The following is a 24,675-nucleotide window of genomic DNA, read 5'->3' as shown; positions in this document are numbered from 1 at the left end:
TGTTCAATCCCAAGTCCGTTCCATTCTCCTACTTTGTATCTTTCTCTATATTTCTCATGTTCTAAAAATGGATTCTATACCGTTTCTATTACTATTTCTATACCTTCAACTTGAGTATTCTAACAGTAATCTGCTAGAATTTGGAAATGAACTATAGAGCTCGTTTCCTACATCCAATTAGAAATTCCATCAGTTGTTTTCTCCTATCTATCACATTGGCAGCTCGTTAACACGTACGTCCCCAACCCCCATTTTACGACAAAACTCAAAATTCAAAACCATGCAGCTCAGTCAATTTCTAACGGATTTTCAAGCAATCTTCTGGAATCGATCACAAAATTCCTATAGTTTTAGGAACCGAGGTCAATTTTTGTGCAATGGCCATGGTTCCGGATATATTCCGGGGAGTACTGGGGTTACCTCCCTCCCGGAAAAAATGGTCACTGGCAGATCGGCTTCGGAATCCATCGTGCGACATGTCAAACTTCATGATTTTGCAAAACAAGTACACTGGAGTCCACTTCGGCGATTTTCGATCGAATTGGCCACCCTCCGGGTACTTCCAGGGCCTGGTTCCCTTGGGGAAGTGGCCAATTTTCATTCGCTCTTGGAACCCATCTTGCGACATGTCAAACTTCATTTTTTTGCAAAACAAGTACACTGGAGTACATTTCGGCGATTTTCGATCGAATTGCCCACTCTCCAGGTACCAGGCTTCCAAAAATCTCACACATACACAAATGAGACCGTGAGCGGTGCGACAGCTCGGCTCATTTATTTTTTGTTTCTGAGAGACGCAACAACAGAGCATACACAATTTTAGTTGCACAAGTGTGCTTTGTCGCATGCACTTCGTTTTCCGATGTGCCCCATGAAGTAAAGTCTCATCGCATCTCCAGCTCACCGTACTAAGTTTTGAGATAGCTGTGAGACAAGCACATGTGCAATAGCGCATTGGGACAGCTCATGTGCTTGTCTATTTTGCTTCGTTATTTTCGTTTCCGCGTGGATACTACATCGATGAATGGGAGAATGTTGGTGTAGTATCAAGCGTACAGCACAAAATACGGTATGAGATCCGAGAGAACGCTGTTTCCAGAGGAAAAGTAGAAACACAGATTTAACACGGCCAGGTGCTCTTAAATTAATAATAGTCCCATCCGAAAAATATTTTAAGCTCTTTTAGTGGAATGTATTCAACCGTCTAAGACGAGTGAAGTTCTCTCCATTTAACTCCACCAATTAGTCCGGTATCGTTGCAGATACTTATTTCGACCACACAGTTGTGGTCGAAATACGTATCTGCAAAGATATCGAAAATAATTGGTGGAATTAAATGGAGAGTAGTAAACTCGTTTCAGACGGTTGAATAGTCCCATGTTTGCATGATTTCTTATTTAATTGGGACTGTTATGAATGTATGGACAATATAGACGAATACAAGTAAAGATAAGAAAAAGACAACCAATGGTGTTAACTTTTACAGATCCCACGGTACACATAGGGGGATAATTTTAAAATGCTTATGACAAATTTAAGACAAAATGTAACTAAAATCTGATAAAATCTGAAGTACGTATTTACAAGTTTATTTCAATTAATTGCATATTATTCGGCAACTCGGCCGTACGAAAACCATTTTTTTGTTAAATATCTTGGCTGTGCATATGCACAGCATATGTTTCGAAATGGACAAATTGATATGAAATTTGCGAAAAAGAAGTGGCCGAGTTGCCGAATAATATGCAATTAATTGTAATCAAGTGTCGGTCTTTCACCGTCATTAGTCGTCTGAGTACACGCGACCGTTTACGTAAAGGCAATCAAACTCATCAAATGCTTTAGCCAAGCAAGCCTTTGGCACAGCAGAGTGCGATTGAATTCGCATTCTATACCGTCCCGCCCAGTCCGTTGCTGGGGGGCATGTAGTGCGATCCTCTCGTTTAATAAACAATGTGCACTCGCTTGGCTGTGGATATACAACAGTAAAGCAAATGTGGAGATTGGGCAAATCAAGCATCCGAAAGATATTCAATTTGCAAAAAGAGAGCTAACCGCGGTGGAGGTTGGTACTCGGATTCTGATGGCTTTTCCGCAAACGTGACCTTTAAGTGGTCTTGTTGTGTAGGGGTTATCACGCCTATCTAGAGAGTAGGAGGTTGAGGGTTCGAGTCCCTCCAAGACACGTGGATTCTTTTTCGCAAATTTCATATCAATTTGTCCATTTCGAAACATATGCTGTGCATATGCACAGCCAAGATATTTAACAAGTTTATTTCACTTTTTGTGTTTTTTCGGAAATGCATTTAAAATATAGTTCTTACATTTGTCCTTATCGTACATCAATCAAATTTTAATTACATTTGGTCTAGAATTTCAATCGGAAATTCAATATGATGTTCCTTTGTTGTAATATTGAATTCGACAAGACATCCCTCCGGAGTTTGCCCTTGGTTGCTGCATTCGTTAGCGCATTTGATATAAAGGAAACATGGGGTTTGGTGTTAACATGATTTGCAAAAATGGCAGTTGCCATATTAAAGAACAATCCCACAGAACATTGTAATACGATTAATTTAACTTTTATTTAGCTTTCGGCAGATTTATTCAGGGCTGGGTTGTGTATGTACTTTGGAATTCATTGATTTCCTCCTGTTGAACCGCGTTGAACTATAACAAATTTTCAATAGATCTTCTGACAAGTGGCTAAAATTATAGTATAAATTTCAATAGTGGTTAGGTAATGTTCAGAATTGAAGAAGGCTGTCACAAAAACATGGACAATATACATTAGAGTGGGGCGCAGTTGTATGGAAAAACGCAAACTTCGTCCAATCAAGTGAGATCAAGGATTTTCTGAATCGTTTTGGGACCCCAATCAACTGTGCAAAATATGGGCTCGATCGGTTGTAACCTCGCATGCCGCATCGCGTTTTAAATTTAAATGGAGATTAGTATGGGAAAACGTACTTTTTTACATTTTTGCTTTTAGCGGCTTCAATTTATTAACATTCACGTGACTCAATACGTTAGCATATAGTCTGGAAGATGCCAAAAGACTTTGCCGAAGAAGGTACGTATCTGGAAGGTCTAAAAAAATGTTATTACGTTTCGAAAATTGATTGTTCAAACCATATGCAAGAAATCTATGTTTCTGTTAGCACTACCGGACAACCTATGGTTATCGAAGGGCAAAATTCATCTTCCTTATTGTCGGGTTTTTTTCTTTGTGAAATAATTCCGGATAGCTCCCATTAGCTCTAAAACCCTATAAGATCAAACATTTTGAAATTACACTCAGTTAAATTATTGGTCTACGTAGTACGGCAGTGCTGGCAGTATAAACGATTTTTTGCATATGGTTTGAACACTCAATGTTCGAAGCGTTATAACTTTTTTCGTGGACGTTCCAGCAACGTGCCTTCTTCAGCAAAGTTTTTCGGCATGCTTTGGGTTATACTTTAACGCAATGTGCCACTTGGTTTACGATGAACTGAAACCTCTAGTAGTAGAAATGCAAAAATATACGTTCTCCCATACTAATTTCCATACAAACTTCAAACGCGATGCGGAAAGCGAGGAAGCAACCAATCGGTCCCAAATTCTGCACAGTTGTTCAGGACCCAGAATGGCTTCGAAAAACCATTGATTTGAAAAAATGACCATGACGACCCACTCTAATATACATAGCCATAACACTAAACAAAATTTATATGTTTATATGAAGCTCTTCCATTAAAACATATTTTATTGAAGATTAGTAATACCTCAAAGTTCATTCGACCAGCTCAAACCAAAGATTGTTTGACGAGTTTGTGATATTTAGGTATTTATACATCTCTCAATCAACGAAAGTCGAAAACACTACCGAATGTTTGGATCCGTCTCTCGTATACACGCATATCTGACATCTCCGTGGACTTGTATAGCTTAACATTCCAAACGCTTCTAGTAGGATACCACAGAGTTCACTCCCGAAACGCGAAAACATGCCGACACATTCTAACGCTTACTTACTTCCAAAGGAGTAATGCTTGCAGAATTGGTAGGCTAAATTTATAGACAGACAAATCCGACCATAAGTTTCTACGTGAAGCAATGTATGTACGCCGCCCATACGGAAAGGGTCCTTTCACAAATTACGTAACGCTGTTGGGGGAGGGAGGGGGCCAAGCTGACCGTTACGATCCATAAAAAAAAATAAACCTTTCATACAAAAGAGGGGGCGGGCAGGGGTCCAAAATCACCAAATTTAGCGTTACGTCATTTTAGAAAAGAACCCAAAGGATTTACGGATAACTTGATCAAATTAAATACCAAAGTAAATTGGGTAGCTGACCCAGTAGGGGAAATTGGACACACATGATCCCCACTTTTTGTTTCAAATATTTTTTGATGTAACATGCATAATTGTATGCGCATTTATATGGACATGATAAGCAATTTTATAGCAATTTTAATTTTTGAATAGCTAAAAAACATCATTGAAAGAAATTAGTTTTTCATGAAAGTTATGAAAATATTGATTTTTCAGAAAGATAGAAAATTTGGCATTTTCAAAACTTGTGGGAGACTTGATCCCCCTATAGGGAAATATCTTGATAAGAAAATTATGTTAAGCTTTCAGAGAAATGTATTTACTTGTCATAAGACGTTTGTTTGTACTATTCCATTTTATTCCACTACTTTAAGTAAAGATTATATTTATTGAACGGCTACTCAGTCTTGCAATTATTACAACGAGTTTTTTTTATTTACCCGACGTTTCGACACGAGGATTGTGTCTTTTTCAAGGGGTTCGGTTTTTGTTCGCTTGCGGCGCTTATCATGTCTCCGAAAAATCATAGAAGTCGGGTATCTTATTGCTTCTTGTCACCTTTGCTGTAGGCTACTCCCTCTCTAAGTGGTTTGAATTAAAATATACCGTGGTTTAAACTAGTTAATGGAGACAAGTATCTAGTATTATTATCCGATATGAGCATTGCAAGCAGTGCTGTAGTTGTGATCTAAAAGCTAGTTAGTCGGCGAAAATTGGGGGCGTTACCACACATAGGCAATAGAGGGGGCGCACACTAAAAAATGACTCAAATACAGTAAAAATTGAAGATGGTTTTCGAACTCCGCAGAAAGTGGGAACGTCATGAAGCGCTTTCTATGACCAAAATGAAACCTACGACCACAAATCATAAATAAAGACTTGCATTGAGCAATACATCAGAGGGTGAGTGGGGGATGTTTTGTAGTTGCCATACTCCTAGCTGCAGGGGCCCATGGAGTGTCAATTGGCACATCAGGATCAATACCAGTGAAACCCTGGTTATACCATTCTGGCCGCATGTTAACGACAAGATATCGCAGTAATAGTATTTGGATTTTGTAATATTAAGAAAGCGAAGTCGGACATTCTAATCTTTTAGTAGAGCCGGGTAACCCTGACTTGAATCGGCGAGTGGGCTAATGGCTAGCCTGTCTTCCGCCCGTCCGTGGCGAGCCTTTTAGCACGCTGTCTAATCCTGGCACCAAGCTTTTCCTGCTGGGTGGGAGTAGGCTCAGGTGCCGTTTCCTGACTTGCGCTGATCTGGCTCTGAACAGGTAAGTGTAAACCAATCAATGCATGAACACCTTGCATACCGAAAGACATGCAACGATAACCATGGGATCATTGAAGGCGACTTCTCCAGTAGAATTCGACGACAGCCACATGGGGGGCCTAACAATAATAAGTGATTTAAAAATTAATTCTACTTTACAATAATGAGTGATTCAAAAATTAATAATTAATTAATTGCATATTATTCGGCAACTCGGCCGTACGAAAACCATTTTTTTGTTAAATATCTTGGCTGTGCATATGCACAGCATATGTTTCGAAATGGACAAATTGATATGAAATTTGCGAAAAAGAATCCACGTGTCTTGGAGGGACTCGAACCCTCAACCTCCTACTCTCTAGATAGGCGTGATAACCCCTACACAACAAGACCACTTAAAGGTCACGTTTGCGGAAAAGCCATCAGAATCCGAGTACCAACCTCCACCGTGGTTAGCTCTCTTTTTTGCAAATTGAATATCTTTCGGATGCTTGATTTGCCCAATCTCCACATGTGCTTTACTTTTGTATATCCACAGTCAAGCGAGTGCACATTGTTTATTAAACGAGAGGATCGCACTCCATGCCCCCCAGTAACGGGCTGGTTGAGGGTTCGTCCAAGTCCCTCCAAGACACGTGGATTCTTTTTCGCAAATTTCATATCAATTTGTCCATTTCGAAACATATGCTGTGCATATGCACAGCCAAGATATTTAATAATAATTAATTAATAGCACCAGAGTTTCCCCAGCAGTGATGGGGTATAGCCCTAAAAACACGCTCGGCAAGTGACTACGGGATGCGAGTGGTCGCCGAGCAACTCGATAATATCATCGAGTTTGCGAGTGCAAGGCAGAACATTAGTAAGGAACTGAAACAGAACCTTCGGATGCTTCGCCCGAGTCGCAAGACAAGAACAGGACGCGTTTATCAGGGTGGTGGGAAGAGAGAAGGCCGACGAAGGTGGCCGGCCCGACACAGCTAAGGCAGCAATCCGGCGAAGGCGCTCAGAGCAAAGCCAAACGACATGCGACCATAAAGGCCAAACGTTGTCTGGACGGAGCAGATTGGGATACATAGGGCGTCGACCCAAGAAGGCGACGACGAAAGTCGCCTGGCCGGAAGACGGTACCAGCCGGCCAGTGCCATCGGCACAAGGGACCGAAAATCCATGGCAGCTGGTCAGTAGGGCAAAGCGGAAGTCGAGCGTATCTCGACTTGCAAAGAAAGCAAAGGATAAAGACGAGGCCTTGTTGGTGAAAACAGATAAGGAAAAGTACACCGAAGTCCTTAAATCGATGCGGGCGGCAGAAAAGCTTTCGGTGCTAGGTTAGGACATGCAAAGCGCCAGACGCACCAAGACCGGTGAAATGATCTTGATTCTGAAACGCGGAGCGCAAGCTAGTGGGACGGACTATAGGAAGTTGGCCCAAGAGGTTTTGGGTGACGATGTCCATGTGAGGTCGTTAGGGGCGGAAGTGACCCTCCAGTTCAAGCAACTGGACGAGGTTACGAACGCGGACGACGTCGTCTCTGCCATCAGCGAGCAGTGCGGCACAGAGGTTGAAAAGACCTCTGTACGCCTAAGAGGCGGTACCTTTGGCACGCAGGTAGCCTACCTCAGATCAGTCACGGAAGCCAAAAAAAAGTCATGGAGAATGGAAGTTGAAGATCAGCTGGTCAGTATGCCCAGTAAGCAAACTCCAGCCGCCATCAGTGGACAAGTGCTATTCGTACTTAGAGTCGGGGTACAAGTCCTACGACTGTATGGACCCAGACCGTAGTAACCTGTATCACCTTCGTGTCCTATCGGAGAGACAAACATTGGCCAATTTGTAACAGGTTCTGGGTGATCTGCAAAAGTTACAACTGTTCAGCGCCAATCCCAGACCGTTTGGAAATGACCATATTTCTGCGTATACCTTACGGATTTTGGATCAGCCAGCATTGGTCAGCATACTAGTTCTAGTTTCTGGGAAAAGGATAAAACATGATGGAAGTAAACGTCACTTAAAATAACAAGCAGAAGAAAAAATGCATTAACATACCCTCGAAAAACCCGGAACATCTCCGGTGGCCAAGGACCAATCTGAGGTTTTGGATGGGGACAAAATACTAGAAGAGTTTCCAATCCGCCAGCGTGTTGATCTCGTATGCTGCCACAGGAATTGAATCCCCGTAGACTTCTAAGGTCATCGGCGAAGCCGACGATCTTGACATCAGAGGGGGACTTTAGTTTCAGAAGTCCGTCGTTCATAATATTCCATAATACCGGGCCCAATAATGAGCCTTGCAGTACTACTGCATTAATTGAAACACTTCTCTGACTGGCATCGGTCTCGTATAATAGTATACGGTTCTGGAAATAGCTTTCCAAAATCCGGTACAGGCCCACCGGCTAAGACGGTGTAACGAGAGCCCGATGGCATCCCAGCTTACGCTGTTGAATGCATTCTTCACATCCAGTGTCACTAGCGCACAGTATCGAATACCTCGCCTTTTAGTTGAATCGCTGTCTCAGCGGTCTTTACCACTGAGTTGACAGCGTCAAACGTGGAATTGTCCTCACGAAAACCGAACTGATTGCTTGAGAGGCCGCCCGTACTCTCTGAGTACGGGGTCAGCCTGTTTAGGATGATCCTGTGCAGCAACTTGCCCGTCATGTCAATTCGGTAACAACAGAACCAACTTCTGCCTTTTTCCATCTATCGGGAAAACTACTACACTCATGGAGGCATCTCTGCATAGCTAGCCTGAACATGTTTGCAATGATTGCTGCCTTTGAGAATGGTGTTCGAACTCCATAAGGCCCTGGAGCCACCATTTTGGCCTACATGCATCCGAATACTAGAATAGAACGACTGACTCATGTCAAAGACTTGGGCGTAATTTTGAATTTCCAACTGACGTACAAGATGCACATCTCGTACGTTGAGGCAAGGTTTCCAAAACCCTGGGCTTTATCTTTCTTTGGCCAAAGAATTTTCCGACATTTAGTGTCTGAAGTATCTGTTTTGCTTACTGGTGCGGTCTATAATGGAGTATTGCTCCGCCCCGTTTGGAATCCCAATGAACGGTGCAGAACAAAGCTGGAGCTGCTAAGGAATTACCGTAATACCGCTTGGGCCGTACTGATTACAGTTGTTTCGCAAGGTCGAATAGATTGTAGCGATATTTTGGAGCAATTTTATGTCAACGTACAGCCGAGGGCACTTCCAAATAACGCTTTGCTAAGAATGCCATTTCGTCGTACTAACTACAGTATGAACGGTAGTATTGAAGGATTACCTGTTTGATAAGTACTTGATCCACCATGAACGCCTTGACAGGCCAAGTTTGGACTCAAATATTCACTGCATGCGCCTTCATGCTGTTTGGTAAGTACTCCATTATGAACGCCTTGTCAGGCCAAGTTTGGACTCAAATTTTCACTGCATGCGCCTTCATGCTGTTTGATAAGTACTTGATCCACTATGAACGCCTCGACAGGCCAAGTCTGGACTCAAATATTCACCGCATGCGCCTTCATGCTGTTTGGTAAGTACTTGATCCATTATGAACGCCTTGTCAGGCCAAGTTTGGACTCAAATTTTCACTGCATGCGCCTTTATGCTGTTTGATAAGTACTTGATCCACTATGAACGCCTCGAAACCTTCGACTCAAATTATCACTGCATGCGCCTTCATGCTGTATGATAAGTACTTGATTCACTATGAACGCCTCGACAGGTCACGTTTGGACTCAAATTTTCACTGAAGGGCCTCCGTGCTGATTGATAAATGCTTATAAACGCCTCGAGAGGTTATGTTCGAGCTCAAATGTGCACTATGAATGCTTTTTTGATGCGCTTTTTCATCAAATTCGGTATGTAAACAATTCGTTCATTTGGAATCATCTCTAATTTCAATATTCCTTTTTGTGAATCACATCATATCCGGCAACGGAAAGTGCCTCACATCGTCTTGCATACATTAAGTATGCTAATGTTACAATATAAATGTTACACTGCTCTAGCATTTCAAAAAAAAATTAAATTATAATTTTGAAAATAAAAATTAACTCGAAGCAAAATATAAAGCTTGTTAGTCGCCGACTAACCGCGACCCCCCGCAACTACAGCACTGATTGCAAGCGCATGGCAATAGCACAGACAAACAGACGTAACACTAGAGAAAATACCATCGACCATGACTTCAACGATCACTTTGAATTTAATTGATTACGCAATTCACAACTAGAGGCGCTAGTGTCGTAATCCTTTGGGTTTGACATTACACTCCAGCGCCTTCTGGTGACGATGTCATACGAAACATCGTTTTGTGTAACATGCTCGCAAGATGGTGGTAGAGGAGTTGAGCGATAGATTTATCAGAAAAATGTTCTAGCTGTTACGTCTGTTTGTCTGTGGCCATAGTATTTTGTTTATATGTTGATTTAATTTTAAAAATAAAAAAAATCCAATTTTGATTTCGACAATTTAGAAGATTTCCCCACATTTCACGTTACTAAACCAACGCAAGATGGCCAAAAGGTTTTCAAATTTGCATCCTTATAGATTTCATATTTGCAGATTTCATATTTGCATTCATATTTGGCATTTCATATTTGAACTTAGTATTAAATGATGCTATCAATATGATACACCGCGCAGCTTCTGTAATGTTTCTAAAAGAGCGTTTGCACAAAATTCCAAGCAGCGTTTTTTATATTCGAAAGGAACAACTGCACCATAGGAAACGCCGCAATGTTATCTCCTCGTAAGAATCGAGCAGGGGGCGCCGTGTGTAATTTTGGGCAAATATGTTAATATTATATTTAGGAGATACTGTCTGTAATTCAAACCATGCAATGGTGCGAATTACAGTTATAAAATTAAGGTTTAAGAGTACCATTCAGAGTAAATCTATTAGTATTTTCATGAACTAAGTGGTAAAGTAAAGTGTGCTGTAGTAAAATGTTTCTATGCACTAAATATGTAATTGGAAATACAATAGTCAATGACACGCCAGACACCTTCGTTTTGGTTCAAATGATTGGATACACGACATCCACACACTAACGCTCTCGTTCGGTTCTCTTCCTTGTACTACAAAGCGAATTGACAAAGCTCATCAAAACAATACAAAGCTGGTACAGACGTACAGCTCAAGGCAGCACATGTGACCGCCTCATGAGCTGTGTTTCATGATATGTCGCATGTGAAACAGTAGCATGATGCACACTCTTGGAAGAAAGCGATGCGTAAAGAAATCGCATAACGCTCGGATTTGTCATGTACGTGAGATGCGACGGAGAGAAATATAGAGAGACCGTAAATGTCTCATCTCACCCACACGAACTAATTGTGATCGTGCGACAAATTTTGATGTGGCTCACGATGCGTAATGTGCGCTCTGGAAGCCTGCCAGGTACTTCCAGGGCCTGGTTCCCTTGGGGAAGTGGCCAATTTTCATTCGCTCTTGGAACCCATCTTGCGACATATCAAACTTCATGATTTTGCAAAACAAGTACACTGGAGTACATTTCGGCGATTTTCGATCGAATTGACCACCCTCCGGGTACTTCCAGGGCCTGGTTCCCTTGGGGAAGTGGCCAATTTTCGTTCAATCTTGGAACCCATCTTGCGACATATCAAACTTCATGATTTTGCGAAACAAGTACACTGGAGTACATTTCGGCGATTTTCGATCGAATTGGCCACCCTCCAGGTACTTCCAGGGCCTGGTTCCCTTGGGAAAGTGGCCAATTTTCATTCGCTCTTGGAACCCATCTTGCGACATATCAAACTTCATGATTTTGCAAAACAAGTACACTGGAGTACATTTCGGCGATTTTCGATCGAATTGGCCACCCTCCAGGTACTTCCAGGGCCTGATTCCCTTGGGGAAGTGGCCAATTTTCATTCGCTCTTGGAACCCATCTTGCGACATATCAAACTTCATGATTTTGCAAAACAAGTACACTGGAGTACATTTCGGCGATTTTCGATCGAATTGACCACCCTCCGGATACTTCCAGGGCCTGGTTCCCTTGGGGAAGTGGCCAATTTTCATTCGCTCTTGGAACCCATCTTGCGACATATCAAACTTCATGAGTTTGCAAAACAAGTACACTGGAGTCCATTTCGGCGATTTTCGATCGAATTGGCCACCCTCCAGGTACTTCCAGGGCCTGGTTCCCTTGGGAAAGTGGCCAATTTTCATTCGCTCTTGGAACCCATCTTGCGACATATCAAACTTCATGATTTTGCAAAACAAGTACACTGGAGTACATTTCGGCGATTTTCGATCGAATTGGCCACCCTCCAGGTACTTCCAGGGCCTGATTCCCTTGGGGAAGTGGCCAATTTTCATTCGCTCTTGGAACCCATCTTGCGACATATCAAACTTCATGATTTTGCAAAACAAGTACACTGGAGTACATTTCGGCGATTTTCGATCGAATTGGCCACCCTCCGGGTACTTCCAGGGCCTGGTTCCCTTGGGGATGTGGCCAATTTTCGTTCAATCTTGGAACCCATCTTGCGACATGTCAAACTTCATGATTTTGCAAAACAAGTACACTGGAGTACATTTCGGTGATTTTCGATCGAATTGGCCACTTTCCGGGTACTTCCAGGTAGGCCTGTGCGCTGATTCAAATTTGACCGGCAGTGGCGTGATAGATCATTTTCAGGCAGCGGCGGCGGCGTCACGTCGTTGGTGATCAGCGGTGGCGTGGATCGGCGTGAACCAGTTTCAAGCACCAAAATGTCTTCAAAAGTTCGTCAAGGAATTCTTCAAGAAGTTCCTCCACTAGATTTTTTAAAAGATCGTCAAGAAATTCCTTTGGACATTCCTCCTTAAGTGCCTCTGGGAAGTTCCTCCAGAAACTCCTCCCGGACTTCGCCTGGAAATTCCTTCAGGATTTCCTCCAGGAATTCATCTGGAAGTTCCTCCAGGAATTCCTCCGGAGGTTCCTCCGGGAATTCCTCCGGTAGTTTCTCCAGGAATTCCTCCGGAAGTTTCTCCATGAACTCTTCCGGAAATTCCTCCAGAAATTTCTATGAAAGTTCCTCCAGGAACTTCTCCGGAAGTTCCTCCAGGAATTCCTCCGTAAGACTGGAATTGGCCACCTGGAATTCCAGGAATTTACGGAGGAACTTCCGGTGGAATTCCTAGAGGAACCTCCGGTGGAATTCCTAGAGGAACTTCCGGAGGAATTCTTAGAGGAACTTCCGGAGGAATTCCTAGAGGAACTTCCGGAGGAATTCCTAGAGGAACTTCCGGAGGAATTCCTAGAGGAACTTTCGGAGGAATTCCTAGAAGAACTACCGAAGAAATTCCCAGAGGAACTTCCGGAGGAATTCCTAGAGGAACTTCCGGGGGAATTCCTAGAGGAACTTCCGATGGAATTCCTAGAAGAACTTACGGAGCAATTCCTAGAGAAACTTCTGCAGGAATTCCTAGGGGAACTTGCGGAGGAATTTCTAGAAGAACTTTCGGAGAAATTCCTAGAGGAACTTCCGGAGGAATTCCTAGAGGAACTTCCGGAGGAATTCCTAGAGGAACTTCCGGAGGAATTCCAAGAGGAACTTAACAAGGAATTCCTAGAGGAACTTCCGGAGGAATTCCTAGAGGAACTTCCGGAGGAATTCCTGGAGGAACTTCCGGAGGAATTCCTGGAGGAACTTCCGGAGGAATTCCTGGAGGAACTTCCGGAGGAATTCCTGGAGGAACTTCCGGAGGAATTCCTGGAGGAACTTCCGGAGGAATTCCTGGAGGAACTTCGGAGGAATTCCTGGAGGAACTTCCGGAGGAATTCTGGAGAACTTCCGGAGGAATTCCTGGAGGAACTTGGAGGAATTCCTGGAGGAACTTCCGGAGGAATTCCTGGAGGAACTTCCGGAGGAATTCCTGGAGGAACTTCCGGAGGAATTCCTGGAGGAACTTCCGGAGGAATTCCTGGAGGAACTTCCGGAGGAATTCCTGGAGGAACTTCCGGAGGAATTCCTGGAGGAACTTCCGGAGGAATTCCTGGAGGAACTTCCGGAGGAATTCCTGGAGGAACTTCCGGAGGAATTCCTGGAGGAACTTCCGGAGGAATTCCTGGAAGAACTTCCGGAGGAATTCCTGGAGGAACTTCCGGAGGAATTCTTGGAGGAACTTCCGGAGGAATTCCTGGAGGAACTTCCGGAGCAATTCCTGGAGGAACTTCCGGAGGAATTCCTGGAGAAACTTCCGGAGGAATTCCTGGAGGAACTTCCGGAGGAATTCCTGGAGGAACTTCCGGAGGAATTCCTGGAGGAACTTCCGGAGGAATTCCTGGAAGAACTTCCGGAGGAATTCCTGGAGGAACTTCCGGAGTGACGGCGTGACGCCGCTGGCTGAAAATGATCTATCACGACACCGCCGATTAAATTTCAATCAGCGCACAGGTCTACCTGGAAGTACCCGGAAGGTGGCCAATTCGATCGAAAATCACCGAAATGGACTCCAGTGTACTTATTTGGCAAAATTATGAAGTTTGACATGCCGCAAGGTGGATTCCAAGAGTAAACGAAAATTGGCCACTTCCCCAAGGGAACCAGGCTCTGGAAGTACCCGTAGGGTGGCCAATTCGATCGAAAATCGCCGAAATGTACTCCAGTGTACTTGTTTTGCAAAATCATGAAATTTGATATGTCGCAAGATGGGTTCCAAGATTGAACGAAAATTGGCCACCTTCCCAAGGGAACCAGGCCCTGGAAGTACCCGGAGGGTGGCCAATTCGATCGAAAATCGCCGAAATGTACTCCAGTGTACTTGTTTTGCAAAATCATGAAGTTTGATATGTCGCAAGGTGGGTTCCAAGAGTGAATGAAAATTGGCCACTTCCCCAAGGGAACCAGGCCCTGGAAGTACCCGGAGGGTGGCCAATTCGATCGAAAATCGCCGAAATGTTCTCCAGTGTACTTGTTTTGCAAAATCATGAAGTTTGATATGTCGCAAGATGGGTTCCAAGAGTGAACGAAAATTGGCCACTTCCCCAAGGGAACCAGGCCCTGGAAGTACCCGGAGGGTGGCCAATTCGATCGAAAATCGCCGAAATGGACTCCAGTGTACTTGTTTTGCAAAATCATGAAGTTTGATATGTCGCAAGATGGGTTCCAAGAGCGAATGAAAATTGGCCACTTCCCCAAGGGAACCAGGCCCTGGAAGAACCCGGAGGGTGGCCAATTCGATCGAAAATCGCCGAAATGTACTCCAGTGTACTTGGTTTGCAAAATCATGAAGTTTGACATGTCGCAAGATGGGTTCCAAGAGCGAATGAAAATTGGCCACTTCCCCAAGGGAACCAGGCCCTGGAAGTACCCGGAGGGTGGCCAATTCGATCGAAAATCGCCGAAATGGACTCCAGTGTACTTGTTTTGCAAAATCATGAAGTTTGACATGTCGCACGATGGATTCCGAAGCCGATCTGCCAGTGACCATTTTTTCCGGGAGGGAGGTAACCCCAGTACTCCCCGGAATATATCCGGAACCATGGCCATTGCACAAAAATTGACCGCGGTTCCTAAAACTATAGGAATTTTGTGATCGATTCCAGAAGATTGCTTGAAAATCCGTTAGAAATTGGCTGAGCTGCGTGGTTTTGAATTTTGAGTTTTGTCGTAAAATGGGGGTTGGGGACGTACGTGTTAACCAAGACGGACCTCTGCCTCTCAAACCTAACCCAAAAATTCCAACAAATTCCGCATGAACTCATGGCAAGTGCAGAGGTATATTCGGCTTGCAGTGCGCGAGTGATTGCATCATCATTTTCTCCCCCTTCCCTACATTGACTTGCATTCTGACGTGGCAGGCGCCAGTATGACCTAACAAATGAGACCACCAATACTTGTACATTGAAGATGTGTGCTAGCCCCAAGCAAACATCTGTTGGTTCCCTGTGCAAGAACAGCTGAACACAAAGGCGAGGTGCACAGCAAACAAGGTGGATCGATCAGGTGGAGGACAATTTGCGGACCCTCCGCAGACTGCGTGGTTGGCGACGTGCAGCCATGGACCGAGCTGAATGGACAAGACTTTTATGTACTGTGGCCTGTACATTAGTCCCTCCGGTATTAGTCTGATAATAAATATATAAATGGATTGAAACAAGCCCCTGGAATGACGTTCTGACTTGTTGGGAAATAGTTAAATGGTGGTTTTCGCCCGCTTTGCCCTTTCGATGGGAATTAGAAACCACATGAGAACGTCCTACTGTTAACCGTAATTATATTTTTTATTGTGATGCTCCGTGTAATGTTGTACATTCGTTTAATTGAAACAAACAGTAAATCTATTAAAAGCATTTCTACACTGTAATTACTGCTCGGTGATACTGCGCGTATGATATTAAAGCTTTATGGGTAGCAAATTTGTGTAATAGTTTTAAATATTCGTATGACAAATAAGTATCTTCATGAACATCAAACAGTATTTATTATTCATATATTAGCTCTTATGAAGAACACAGTTGTTGAATCCGTCACACTCCCATTTATTCTGCTGTCGAAACCATGTCAAATCCGAACCAAGGATTTCTTCGTGGCCTTTGGAACGAGTATTGTCGGTGCTGCTCCATCTATGCGGTGCGACATTTGAATGCAAATGTCCACATCGCTGAACGCACTTGGTGGTTCTCGTGGATTTTCGCCGGGATATTAGCATGCGTACTGGCCATGGTTACTCTGCACGGAAAGTGGAACCAGAGTCCAGTCGTCATTAGTTACGGTCGCAAATTGCTCCCGGTTTGGGCCATTCCGTTTCCCGCTATCACTGTTTGTCCGCTGAGTCGAGTGCAGGTGAAGTTTTTCAATTCCACTGATGTGTTTGTCCGACTACATGGCGAAAATATAAGCGACGATGAGTTAATATTGTCAAAACTTGCACTATTAATAGATATGCTGACAATTTTTTTGTTTTCAATTTGAAGGTACTTGAGACTTCGCGCGTTGTTACACTTTTGCCCCTACATGACGGGCTTCTATGAATACAACGATTCACTAGCTGTAAACTATGTCGACATATTGGATCAAATTGCAATTCCTTTCGTGGATATGTTTTCCACTTGTAGTTTCAGAAAATATTCCTTGGATTGCAGTGCCATTTTTTCCCGTTCGTTAACTGAAATTGGAATTTGCTACACTTTCAATGCCGTCGATGCTGAAGATCTGCTAAGAACCGATAATCTTCAGCGTGACTATTTGTATTCTAATGCGTACTACGACGGTTCAATAAACTGGACACTGCAAGACGGGTATGTCAATCCATTTGATTTATACGCGTACCCTCTTCGTCCTGTCGGAGGAGGTTTGACCACAGCTTTAGTGTTAGTTTTAAGAACCATAAAAAAGGATATAGATTATTTCTGCGAGGGTGCTGTTAACGGATACAAAATTGTCATTCACTCACCAGACGAAAGGCCTTCTTTTCAGAGTATATTCTACAGATTGCCTCATCACAGTGTGTTGACGATAAATGTGCAACCAGAGTTAACATATATATCCCGGGATCTGAGGAAACATCCCTATACTAGGTTCGTTTTGTTTTTTTTTTCTATCTGGTTTTCTAAACAGTATTTGCACACATTTTCGCACTTTTAGACGACAGTGTTACTTCAGCGGTGAACGATATCTGCGATACTATAAGATATACAACCGAAACAATTGCCTTGATGAATGCATTTCGAATATAACCTTTCGCGAGTGTGGCTGTGTTGGAATTGCCTCCCCTCGAAGTCCGGATATGTCTGTCTGCGATGGAGCGGATTTATTTTGCCCAAGAATATTTTTGAACAGGTTTCTAGAACGATCAGATCTTGACACTATCCTCCGGATGCCGTGCGGTTGCCTTCCAGCCTGTACAACATTGAGTTATAATGTGGAAATATCGAATTTGCCATGGAACTTTGAAGCTTTCGGAAGAGCCACCGGTGCTTCTACTGAAAAATATGACTAGTGAGCACTAAGCGTTATGGAAAGTAATTTCGAAAAAGGATTTTTTTTCAGAAATAATATTTTTATTTCAGCCTGGACCCAGCTGTGTTGGTGGTAGCTTATAAATACAAATGGTTTCTCCCGTTGAAGCGTCAGGAGCTGTTCGGTGTGGTGGATATGCTAGCCAAGTTTGGTGGATTGTTTGGCCTTGTAATGGGTGCCAGCCTGATCAGTTTGCTCGAATTGGTTTACTATTGTGTCATCAGACCGTGGCGAAACGATTACCCAGAAGCAAATGTCCCACAGGTTCTACCGTGGGTAGATTGAAGAAGATATGCAATCCGATAAGTATGGAATATAGTATCTACTGCCGAAGTTAAAAACATAGTTTGCTTGCATAGATTATCTGACAAGTGAGGTTAACACTCATATGTTTTAAAAATTAATATATTTTTTCGGTTATACTCCGTTTTGTTGACTTTTTTCACAATGACATCTATCTTTTTTAATTAACGCATTTTTCTTGCATAAGGCGAAAATGGGAGGTCAGGCCTTGGAAAATTCGTTCAAAAACGAAGAACGCTGTCCCACCATGTAAAACTAGGTCTACAGTTTAGAGGGCCTCAATCGAGCAGCGTAACGTAGTGGATGCGATGGACTTCGGCGTCGGACGTGACTCCACCATCGCATCTGATAAATTCAAATTTTTTTTAGTGATCCGTTTTTTATTGAATAGTTTGTTGATAGAAATAGGTAGCGTAGAACCATCAGTGTTGCGGCAGAAACTTGTCATACTTTACACTACCTGTCGCTCATATCCTCTTATTGATTTTCGACTATATTTCTCGCTTAACTTTTCAAAAGGTCCTAAGTAACATTTTTTTCATGAATTAATTTGAATAGCGCAATCAATAGAAAAACATGTAAGCTTTTGATTGCAGTACTCAAATTAATTCATGAAAAAAATGTTACTTAGGTCCTTTTGAAAAGTTAAGCGAGATTTAGTTAGGACCGCTACCTGTGCACCATAAAGCATGGCAGATGCCATAACAGATTCGTACATGCTGATCTGCCTGATCGTAACCTTTTTAAAAAAATTACCATAGCCCTCGAAATTTGAACAGCATTTCGGCAACGTATTCGAACTGTTTTTGGTCGTTCCAGTCGAGCAGTGAGGAAAATTCCAAGGTAGCGAAGGGGTTCTGTAGTCTTGTATAGCTTCCCATCTATTTCTATTTCTTCCACCGCTTCGCCGACGGGCTCCCGAATCAAAACTTTGCATTTTGCGTCATTCAATCTAAGACCAACATAGCCCAAAAACTCTTTTATTTTTCGCAGAATCAATTCCAAATCCTCAATACAGTCCACTATAATGATGAGGTCGTCAGCAAAAGCGAGTATCATGGGAAGAGTAAGTTGACCATCCTGATTCAAACGTAGCCCATTCACCTCATGGACCACTGATTCCAATACTGCTTCCATCACTAAGTTGAACAAAAAGGGAGACAGTGGACACTCTTGTTCAATTCCACGCTTCTGTTGAAAAGGTCTGGTCAGCTGTCCTTTCCATAACACTTGCTGCTGTTCTAAAATTAAACACTCCAGAATACGATTAATAAGACGTCCCAAGTAACATTTCAAGTTTTATTCCACTCTATGGATGGATTTTAAGATCAATTGATAAGATCTAACAATAAAACCCAATATTACACGACAACTTTCTGATAACCACTGTAAGTGTAAGATACTGCCAAGTGGCCCTCTCTAGATAACCACTTCAAACCTGTTATAAGAATATTTAGAAATCCTTTTCAATCCGCCTGTAATAAAGAAAAATTTGGCTGCGGCAGCTGCCAAAAATATTGCTTTGAAAAAAAAGAGAAACAAAACAGTGCATAAAAATAATTACTACATAAAATGTTTATGAAAATCATGATGGGGTGACTACTAAATAATATTTTTTGGAATTGTTTTACAATGTGCTTCCATCGAGGAACGCGTTCAATTTCATGGTGAAAGCTGGGAAAAACCACCAATACGTGCTTCCACTCAGTCGTCAATTTGTTTCCCGTCCACACCTTCACCAACAGCGCATGCAGCTCATTGAAGTTACGAGCATCGTGATATTTGAAAAATTTCGCGCAAAAAAGTCTACCTCGGGGGTCTTCCCATTCTTCATTCTGCTTACAATTTCCTGCACTTCTTGCAAAGTTGGTGCCGAAAGCGAATCGGATTCTCCTGACTCTTGTATCGGATTTGGAATAAACGAAGAATCGTCAGTCCAATCGCTTAATTGAATAGTCGACAATGTGGCCCGGTATGATCGCTTGTTCTTATATCTCTTTAGATAACGAAATGTTCGATTGATGCGCTTACCGACAGGGAACTGAGTCAAATTCTTGAATAAAAATCTTCAAAAAAATTTCAACTACCCACGAATCATTTTTCGCAACGACTCCTGCGCATCAACTAGTTTATATTTCCATTTAGGATGATTTGAGCGTTTTGTCCAGAACAAATATTTTTTAACTGCAGCAAAAACTCTGCGACACCGTCGATCGGGAGGCATAAACGAAGGTTTTGTAAGCACAACTGCTACTGACGTCTGAGCATTACCTTTCAAGTTATCCTGAATCTCGTCCACGGTAACGCCTGATTCGAACTCGCCCTTGTTCAAACTAGCTGTTCTTGATACCTCTTCCGACCTTCAGGGAGTTTCAGCAAAGAGTGATTAACATCACCTTTTCGCCTAGACATAACTTTGTTAGAAAACCTAGCAGCTGGTTGAAACTTTGAACGATTCCACACAATATTACAAAGAAATAATTTATGATCTGTGGATATTTTGAAGGTAACAAAGCCTTTAAACGCTTGATATACAAACCCGAATCAAGGTGCGCCAAGATGTGATCCACTTTATGTTCCCATTAGACTATGTCCACCAGAAGCCTTCATTAGAGTAATCTGAGTGGTTCTTACAGCAAAATTATTCAAACAAAGAAATAGCTTCATCTGAAGTCCATTGTCGTTGAATTGATCGTGTTCAACAAACTTCCCGATGAGCTTCGACTCATCAATTGACAAGTTGTGGCACGACAAATGGCTATTAAAATCTCCAGCGATCACCAAGTTCTGAGTTCCGGATAACTTTCCGAGAAGTGCACCTAATTCGGCTTAAAAGTGATCTACATTCAGATTGAGCGTGTCATGTAAAAATATCTTAATATCGAGTAGGTCTGCCAGAACAGAGTTTTTTCACTAATGCTCGGTTGCTTCGTTGCAAAAGAATTAGAAGCATCCTTCACCGCATCTCGGAATCCTTCTTCCAAGCTGCTTGAAGGCCTTCTTACAAGAGGCTCGGAAGCCTCCTGGGCACTTTAGAAGCCTCCTTTCAAGTGATTAGGTTGCCTCCTTTCAAGAGGCTCGTAAGCCTTTTTTTAAGAGGCTCGGAAGCCTCCTTTGAGGAGGCATGGAAACCTCATTTCAAGAGATGCAGTAGCTTCCTTTCAAGAGGCTGGGAAGCCTTTTTCAAGAGGCTCAGAAGCCTCCTTTCAAGTGGCTGAAAAGCCTCTTTCCAAGAAGCTCGGAAGCCTATTTTCAAGAGGATCGGAAGCCTCCTTTCAAGAGGCTCAAAAATCCCTTTTCAGAGGCCCAAAAGCCTCATTTCAAGAGGCTCCCATTCAAGAAGCTCAAAAGACTTCTTTTCTAGAGGCTCAAAAGCCTCCTTTTCTAGAGGCTCAAAAGCCTCCTTTCAAGAGGCTCGGAAGCTTCCTTTCAATATCTTTTCAAGAGGCTACTTTCAAGAGGCTCAGAAGTCTTCTTTCAATTGGTTAAAAAACCTCCTTCCAGGCTCAGAAGCCCCAAATTAAAGAGGCTCGGAAGGCTCCTTACAAGAGGCTCGGAAGCCTCATTTCAAGAGGCTCAAAAGCATCCTTTCAAGAGGCTCAAAAGCATCCTTCTAAGAGGCTCGGAAGCGTCCTTTCAAGAGGCTCGGAAGGCTATTTTCAAGAGGCTCGGAAGCCTCTTTTCAAGAGGCTCAAAAATCCCTTTCAAGAGACTCAAAAGCATCCTTTCAAGAGGCTCAAAAGCCTCCCTCTAAGGGGCTCTAAAGTGTCCTTTCAAGAGGCTCGGAAGCCTTCTTTCAAGAGGCTCGGAAGCCTTACAAGAGGCTTGGAAGCCTCCTTTCAAGAGGTTCAAAATCCTGCTTTTCAAGAAGCTCAAAAGCCTCCTTTCAAGAGTTTTTTTTTCAAGAAGCTCAAAAGCCTCCTTTTAAGAGGCTTAGAAGACTCTTTTCAAGAGGCTCAAAAGCAACCTTTCAAGAGGCTCAAAAGCCTCCTTCCAAGAGGCTCGGAAGACTCCTTTCAACATCCTTTTAAGAGGCTGGGAAGCCTTCTTCCAAAAGGCTCGGAAGCCTTCTTCCAAAAGGCTCGGAAGCCTTCTTCCAAAAGGCTCGGAAGCCTTCTTCCAAAAGGCTCGGAAGCCTTCTTCCAAAAGGCTCGGAAGCCTTCTTCCAAAAGGCTCGGAAGCCTTCTTCTAAAAGGCTCGGAAGCCTTCTTCCAAAAGGCTCGGAAGCCTTCTTCCAAAAGGCTCGGAAGCCTTCTTCCAAAAGGCTCGGAAGCCTTTTTCCAAGAGGCTCGGAAGCCTTCTTCCAAAGGCTCAGAGCCTTCTTCCAAAGGCTCAAGCCTTCTTCCAAAAGGCTCAGAAGCCTTCTTCCAAAGGCCTCGGAAGCCGTCTTCCAAGGCTCGGAAGCCTTCTTCCAAAAGGCCTGGAAGCCTTCTTCTAAAAAGGCTCAAGCCTTCTTCCAAAGGCTCAAGCCTTCTTCCAAAAGGCTGAATTCTTCTTCCAAAATGCTCGGAAGTCTCCTTCCAAAATGCGCGGAAGCCTTCTTCCAAACGGCTTTGAAGCCTTCTGCCAAAAGGCTCGGAGGCCGTCGTCCAAAATGCTCGGAAGCCTTCTTCCAAAAGGCTCGGAAGCCGTCTTCTAAAAACAGAAGCCTTCTTCCAGAAGGCTCAGAAGCCTTCTTCAAAAGGCTCAAGCCTTCTTCCAAAAGGCTCAGAAGCCTTCTTCTAAAAAGGCTCGGAAGCCGTCTTCCAAAAGGCCTCGAAGCCTTCTTCCAAAAGGCTCGGAAGCCTTCTTCCAAATGGCTCAGAAGCCTTCTTCCAAAAGGCTCAAGCCTTCTTCCAAAGGCTCGGAAGCCTCCTTTCAAAAGGCTCGGAAGCCGTCTTCCAAAAGGCTCGGAAGCCTCCTTCCAAAAGGCTCGGAAGCCTTCTTCCAAAAGGCTCAAGCCTTCTTCCAAAGGCCTCAGAAGCCTTCTTCTAAAAACTTGAAGCCTTCTTCCAAAAGGCTCAGAAGCCTTCTTCCAAAAAGGCTCAGAAGCCTTCTTCCAAAAAGCTCAGAAGCCTTCTTCCAAAGGCTCAAAGCCTTCTTCCAAAAGGCTCGGAAGCCTTCTTCCAAAAGGCTCGGAAGTCTTCTTTTAAAAGGCTTGGAAGCCTTCTTCCAAAAGGCTCGGAAGCTTTCTTCCAAAAGGCTCGGAAGCTTTCTTCCAAAAGGCTCGGAAGCCTTCTTCCAAAAGGCTCGGAAGCCTTCTTCCAAAAGGCTCGGAAGCTTTCTTCCAAAAGGCTCGGAAGCCTTCTTCCAAAAGGCTCGGAAGCCTTCTTTCAAAAGGCTTGGAAGCCTCCTTTCAAGATCCTTTCAAGAGGCTCAAAAACCTCCTTCCAGGCTCAGAAGCCTCCTTTCAATAGGCTCAAAAGCCTCCTTCCAAGAGGCTCGGAAGGCTCTTTTCAAGAGGGTAGGAAGCCACATTTCAAAAGACTTAAAAGCATCCTTTCAAAAGGCTCAAAAGCCTCCTTCTAAGAGGCTCGGAAGCGTCCTTTGAAGAGGCTCAGAAGCCTCCTCCTTTCAAGTGGTTCGGAAGCCTTCTTTCATGAGGCTTTGAAGCGTCGTTTTAAGCTGCAAAGGAAGCCTCCTTTTTAGTGGCTCAAAAACCGCATACAAGAAGCTCGGAAGCCTCTCTACAGGAGGCTCAGAAGCCTCTAATGAAGAAGCGCGGAAATCTATCTCAAAGGGATTCAAAAGCCGACGAAGGACTCCTCAAGCGGTCTCAGTCTGTTAAACAGGATACGCACAAAATTTTGTACGCCAAGTTCAGAAGGGTGATCCCTCTGTAATTGGCACACTCTAGTCTGTGTCCTTTCATATAGATTGGGCATATAAGGCTTTCCAACCAGCCGGCAGCCAGTTCTTCGTCCTTCCATATTTTCTGGATAATGTGGATTGATTGATGCAGCTGCTCACTTCCGTATTTGAGAAGCTCGACCGGGATCTCGTCCTTTCCAGCAGCTTTACTGTTTTCAGCTCGTTTAGAGCCTTCTTTAGCTCGTCCAGCGTTGGTGGTTCCACAGCTTGACAGTCGCTGACTATGTCCATCTTGCTCTTTAATACACCTTCATTTTTACCGTTCAACAAATCTTCGAAGTGCTCCTTACACCTGGCTGCCACCATAGTCTTGTTTGTCAGCAAATTCCCCTCTCGGTCATTGCACATGGCAGGCACTAGCGCAGTATTATGCCACGCGCCAATTGCGTAAAACCTCCGCATATCGTTTCTATCCATGTTCTCCTGTGCTTCAGCTATCACACTCTCTTCGTGTTGCTTTTTTTTTGCGGTGGATTCGTTTCTCTTCTGCCCTTGCTACACTGTACCGTTCTCTGTTGGAACGGGTACGAGCCACTAGCATTCGACTCCTAGCAGCATTTTTCTCGTCCGTCACTCGCTGGCACTCCTGGTCAAACCAACTATTTCGTTGGCATCGCTGTGCAGTGCCTAACACTTCCTGCGCTGGTGTAGTCATAGATTCGTGGATATTTTCCCACAATCTGTTGACGTTGCCAGATCCGGTAGCATATCCTATCCGCTCGTCTAGCTTTTGGTGGTACTGTTTAGCAACTCCTTCAACTGACAATCGTTGGATATTCTGTTCTGTTCATCGTTCTGTTGTTTCGACGTTGTGACGCTGGAAAGTCGCGCCAGAATTTTTGCAGTTACAAGTTAGTGACCCGAGTCAATGTTCAGGCCTCTGAAACCTTACATCTATAACATCCGAGAAATGTCATCCGTCGACCAGCACGTGGTCTATCTGTGAAC

The 24,675-nt window shown here is 43.5% G+C and overlaps 1 protein-coding gene across 1 annotated transcript; it reads left to right on the top strand.

Moving 5' to 3' along the window:
• The first annotated feature begins 16,113 nt into the window (after positions 1-16,113).
• LOC134222598 (pickpocket protein 28-like) lies at positions 16,114-17,859 on the top strand. The gene is made up of 4 exons (XM_062701757.1): positions 16,114-16,463; positions 16,530-17,132; positions 17,200-17,553; positions 17,625-17,859. The coding sequence occupies exons 1-4, from the start codon at positions 16,114-16,116 to the stop codon at positions 17,857-17,859; spliced, it is 1,542 nt and encodes a 513-aa protein (XP_062557741.1).
• Positions 17,860-24,675: the final 6,816 nt, after the last annotated feature.

This window comes from Armigeres subalbatus, chromosome 3 (genome assembly GCF_024139115.2).
Source record: "Armigeres subalbatus isolate Guangzhou_Male chromosome 3, GZ_Asu_2, whole genome shotgun sequence".
Lineage (NCBI taxonomy): Eukaryota > Metazoa > Arthropoda > Insecta > Diptera > Culicidae > Armigeres > Armigeres subalbatus.
Note: the sequence above shows the minus strand (reverse complement) of the source record. Positions and strands in the feature narration are given on the sequence as shown.